General features: G+C 61.7%; 1 protein-coding gene and 1 pseudogene across 4 annotated transcripts in view; both read left to right on the forward strand.

The window, feature by feature from the left end:
* Window positions 1-5,072, forward strand: part of MINDY4 (MINDY lysine 48 deubiquitinase 4) — a 134,151-nt gene that overhangs the window by 119,536 nt on the left and 9,543 nt on the right. For 3 of the 4 annotated variants that reach the window (XM_024755053.1, XM_024755055.1, XM_024755054.1), the window contains 2 exons: window positions 1,560-1,740; window positions 2,314-2,386. In XM_024755053.1, the coding sequence (XP_024610821.1) occupies window positions 1,560-1,740; window positions 2,314-2,386 (254 nt within the window). Of the gene's footprint in view, window positions 1-131; window positions 1,519-1,559; window positions 1,741-2,313; window positions 2,387-5,072 lie in introns of those variants that run through there. The other variant, XM_024755056.1, reaches the window with a different exon arrangement.
* LOC112406267 (oxysterol-binding protein-related protein 9-like) overlaps window positions 2,618-5,072 on the forward strand; it is an 8,756-nt pseudogene continuing 6,301 nt past the window's right edge.

Below are 5,072 nucleotides of genomic sequence, written 5' to 3' on the forward strand. Positions count from 1 at the left end.
AACGAGTCACACTTTAATGTTCACAGGGGGCTGGGGTGAGGGCCCAAGGGGCCAGGTGGAGGGGGCAGGTGGGGGGCTTGGACAATGAGACAGTGAACGCTTCGTGAAGTTCACCCTGCTACCCTCTGTAGGAGGTTCACGAGCAAGCATTTCCCCGGAGCACAGCCCCTTTGTCCGGGACACCCCAGCTCCAGGTGGGCTCTGAGAGGCCCGAGGAAGACTGGCCGGCCATTCGTCTGTGACGGGCCCCGGAGAAAGTATGCCCATCTCCCCACTGGAAAAATAATTCCCATTCTTTCCTTAATCCACAGGCTGTGGCTGTAAATACCTGAGCATGCAAACATCTCCTCGGGGCTGGTGGGGATTAGGCCGAATCAGCCTGGCCCACTGCACGTACAGAAATGAATAAACTAGGGCCCGGGGTGGGGAGTCACAGGTGACAGCGAGAGAGTGCGTCGAGGTCTGGCCACCGAGGGGCAGACCAGCCAGGTGTCTGAGCAGGCCTTCGGAGGGCCCCGCCACGCCTCTCTCCTCTGCAGGCAGAACCACGGGAAGGCCCTGATGCTGATTCCGTGCGTCTGCCTTCTCCCAACACCCCTCTACCATGCAAGTCCTCTGCTGGGAACTTTCCAAAGGACTCCCTCCTCAGAAGGAAGTTCCAGCTCTTTATCCCCCGCTTCCCGTGCTCTTTCCTGATGCCCTGCGCTTTTCCTGAATGTCTCTGGACATTTGTTTGGGCATCACCCACAGACTGCTCACCCAGAGGCCCTTCCTCCCTTCCCCCTGTGGCTCCAGGCCCACCTGTCTTCAAGCTAAAGTCCTAGCTCCAGTTCCGCTTCGTTCGCGAGGACCTTCAGTCGTCAAACATTTGCTTATGTTGACCTACACCCCCTGCTCTGGGCTAAGGGTGTAGTCGGTGCCAGAGGCGGGTGCACGTGCTTGTGGTGAGGCAGAGTGGTGCACGGCAGCGGAGGAGCGCGGGCACCTAGCGCCTAGTACCTAGGCCTAGAAGCGGGACATGATGCGTGCCCTCGCGTTGGGTGATCTGGGCGATGCAGGACCCCTAGGAGAGGAGAGGTGTACGGGGGAACAGTGAGCGCACAGGCATGAGGCTTGCCGTGCTGGAGTAGTTTGAGGACCGGTGAGAGGTTCTGTGTGGCTGTGGCTGGGGAGGGGAGGGGAGGGGATGGAAGAGCCGGCTAGGAGGTCATTGCCTGGGGAGGAGAGGCTGGGCCTGGAGAACAGGGTGGGCAAGCACCCCATACCAGCTGGATGTGGGAGGTGAACGGGGGGGTGACGCCCGGCTTTCAGGCCAGGGTATCTCCATGTGACTGTCTGTGGGGCAAAGGCCCTGCGAGCAGCGGGCTGAGCGGGCAGGGACAGCTCTGTGTCAGTGAGCCACAGACGGGGCCCCAGCCTCACACAGGGTCTGGGATCCCCAACGGGGCCTCGCTGAGGTCAGCCTGGGCCTGGGGTTGGACAGAAGATGCTCTGGCCCGCTTCCCTGGGGATGGCGCATGGTATTAGATACCTCTGTCTGCTCCCTCTCCCTCGTCCAGGTCGGCTGCTTCCTGAAGACCCCGAGGTTCCCCATCTGGGTGGTGTGCAGTGAGAGCCACTTCAGCGTCCTCTTCAGCCTGCAGCTGGAGCTGCTGCAAGATTGGAGGGCCGAGAGGCTCTTTGACCTGTACTACTACGACGGCCTGGCCACCCAGCAGGAGCAGATCCGGCTGACCATCGGTGCGCCGCCTCCCCGCCTGCCCTGTCCGTCCCCGGGGAGCCTCCAGACCGGTCGGGGATGCCGGCCCTAGCACGCCCAGTCAGGGCAGTCAGAGAACAATGCAGACTGGGGGATCAGAGGGCGAGTGTGCGCAGGTCCTCCTGCAGGAGGGGGCCAGAGCTGGGCCTTGAGAAACTGATGTCCTTAAGGGTACAAGGTGAGGTTGAGACTACGTAGTAGACAGTGTCACGGCAACAAGTTTGGGTTTTATTCTCCAGGCAGTGGGGAGCCATGGAAGGTTTCGGAGCAGGGGAGTGGTGGGCTAAGACATGTTTTTAGAAAGAATTGTTCTGGTAGCTGAAAGGGGGCAGGAGGGTGGGGTGGAGACTGGAGGTGGGAGGCCAGTGAGCAGGGACACCTGTGGTGTCCAGGTCAGAACCGATGGGCAGGAACCAGGGAGGGTCCAAGTAAGACAAGACAAGGGGCAGGTACCGGAAGAGTCAGGTCCCAGGAGTAGGGTTGTCGGTGCTGACCTCGGGGTGAACGTGGGCCCCGGGCTGGTGAGCATGTACCTCTCTCTCCCCGCTCCCCAGACACCACCCAGACCGTCCCTGAGGACAGAGACAACGACCTCGTCCCTCCCCTGGAGCTGTGCATCAGAACCAAGTGAGTCAGGCCCATCTGTGGCTTTGGGGCCTTGCCTGAGTGGCTGGGAGGAGCAGTGGTTGGGAGTGGCCTGCAGGAAGGGGGATGGGTTCCTGGATTGTCCCAACTAGGAGGGGTGTGGTGAGGGGCCGGCAGGACCCCTGCAGACTACAAAGACACAGTGCTTGGGGCTTGTCTGTATGTGGCATTTTGTGGTCACCATGGCCCAGGGAGACGTGTGCGATTTGCGAGATGCCGTGTCTTCAGGTAGCTAGCTCCCTAAGATGCCCCGTGGCAGGGGGTGGAGGTGAGCTGGTGCCTCTTGAGAGCCCCCCTCGTTCCGGGCAGCAGCTGCCAGGTGTGCTGAGTGCTGTTAGGTCCCCAGGAGGAAGAGCGAGTGAGGTTACCTGGTGGTGGCAGTGGAGCTCGGGCAGGATCGGAAGGCGGGAGGACGCGGCCCGGCCAGGGTGTGCTGGGAGGTGGCTTCCTGGAGCAGCGGCCCTCACGCGGGAGGAGCAGCCCCGGTCCTTCTGCGGGTGCGGCCCTCTGAACACTGAGTGGAGGTGCCCCAGAGGCAGTGAGATTGCCGGCGGGGGTCCTTGGCTCGTCTCACCCAGCCCTCAGTCTTTAAGGGAAGCTGAGGCTCAGGCCAGTGGAGGCGGGTGAATAGGAGTTCTCTGAGCAGGCCCCAGGGCTGGGGCAGCAACCGCCCCCCCACCCCACCCCGCGGACTGGCGGTTGTAGCCTTTGGGTGGTGACTTGGAGGCCTCAGGGCGCAGTGGGAGGGGCAGGCCTGGGGGCGGGGAGGAGACCTGGATTCCAGTGGGGCAGCATTAGAACTTGCCAGTGTGGTGAGCGTGCATTCCGGCGTTTGAATCCTGGCCTTGCTGCTTTCTGGCTGGGAGCCATCGGACCTCTCCTGTCTGTACCTCACTTTGTCCTCTGTAAAATGGGGGCAGTGGCTGTGCCTGGCTCACACGGCTGTTGTGAAGAGCGCCCAGGACATTACCAAGCATGGAGAACCGCTCTTGTTAACATTGTCTCAGCCGCTCCTGACTCGCTGTGACCTCGGGCGGAACCTCTGTTTTCCTGTTTGTGAAATGGTGGGGTTTGGGGTGGAGGACGTAGGCCATGGCTGGGGCCCTGCGGCTCTGACCGCCTGCGATCCAAGGGGCTCCCCTGGAGTCTAGGGCCGCTACCCACCCACGGGCAAGTGAGCCCTTGAAAGGAGCCAAAGAGAAAGAGAAGACTCCACATACACAGTCCCCAGGGACTGTGTCCCCAGGGAGGGGACGTGGAGGAGACGTCGTGACATCCTCATTACGCCCCACCCATGCGTCCACCTGCTCAGCCGTCCACCTGCCCGCCCACTGGGCCAGGGACGGAGCATTCCTGTGGGGTCACGTGCCGGCGTTTCTTTCATCGGGAGGATTAAAGGCACATGCAGGTCGCTTTCCTTTCATGTACAGAGGGCCACTCATTCAGAGTGATGAGAGAAGGGCTGCACGGGGGAAGGAGGTGACACCAGCCTTGGCACCTTCCGCAGGACGGGGTGGGAGGCCACAGGGCATCCTTCCTGCAGGAGGACCTGCCCAGCAGGGCTCTGGACCGCACCCTGGACACAGGCTCCACCCCGCCTCCGGACCCCTCGCTGAAGGCCTACATCTGTCTCTGTGCCCCTCCCTGGGGTGGCCCGCCACCACGGACCTCTCCACCTGCCCCCGTCTGGAGTAACTTCTCTTTCCCCAAGAAGGCTTCTGCTGCAGGACTCGACTCACCAGGCACCTCCCAGGGGCCTGGGGATTGGACTTCTTGGGCTCAGCCCTAATTGGCAAGTGCTTGAGAATGACTTGGGGCTCTGATCTGTCAGGGGGCTCAGTCCAGAGACATCTGAGCGTGAACGTGGGCCTGGAGCACCTCTTCTTCTTCTGTCAGCTGTCCCTTCTCCCAGAACCTACCCCTGTCCCCGGGGCCGTGTGCCATGAAATGAACCGGCAAAATGACGGCATGTGAAATGATCTGGAGAGGCTGCACGCATCAGGGAGCGAGCCCTCGGCCTGGGGCAGGCGGTCCAGGCTGAGTCCCTACCCTGCCCTTGTCTGTCCCTGCTCACTGTCGTGGGAGGAGCTCGGGCAAGGCTGAGCCTTGGCATCTCCTCCAACAGTGTTTCCTACTCCTCGGCACAGATAGTAGATCATCGTACTGGGGCAACACACAGAGTTAGGGACAACTGGCTTGGGGACTCTGGTTGACCCAGACTCTGCCCAGTTCCCTGATGGCTGAGGGGATCAGTGGTCCAGCACGTCTGTATTTGTCTACGGCCACACCCCCTGGGAAGGTTTGCTAGAGCACGATCATCAGGGTTCAGCAGGCATCCCCACTGGAGGGTGTGGTAAAACACAGATTGCTGGGTCCCACCCCTGGGGCTTCTGGCTCAGTGGGTCTGGGCTGGGGCCTGAGAATCTGCATTTCTCAAGAGTTCCCTGGTGCTCCTGGTGCTGCTGTCCTGGGACGGCACTGTGAGAACTGATGTTCTGGTGGCTGGTGAGGGCGGTGCCTACCTCTCCCTCACCCTCCCTGGCTGCCTTGTGAAAGTCAGATGTCAGGTGAGATGCTCACCCTCCAGCATTTGGTCTGCTGTAACATACCAGACCCGGGGTACTTCCTTCCTGGCTCCGCTGGCTGCCCCCTGCCCCCCTCCGCCCCC

The sequence above is a fragment of the Neophocaena asiaeorientalis genome, unplaced genomic scaffold, assembly GCF_003031525.2.
Source record: "Neophocaena asiaeorientalis asiaeorientalis breed wild unplaced genomic scaffold, Neophocaena_asiaeorientalis_V1.1 scaffold36, whole genome shotgun sequence".
Classification (NCBI taxonomy): domain Eukaryota; kingdom Metazoa; phylum Chordata; class Mammalia; order Artiodactyla; family Phocoenidae; genus Neophocaena; species Neophocaena asiaeorientalis.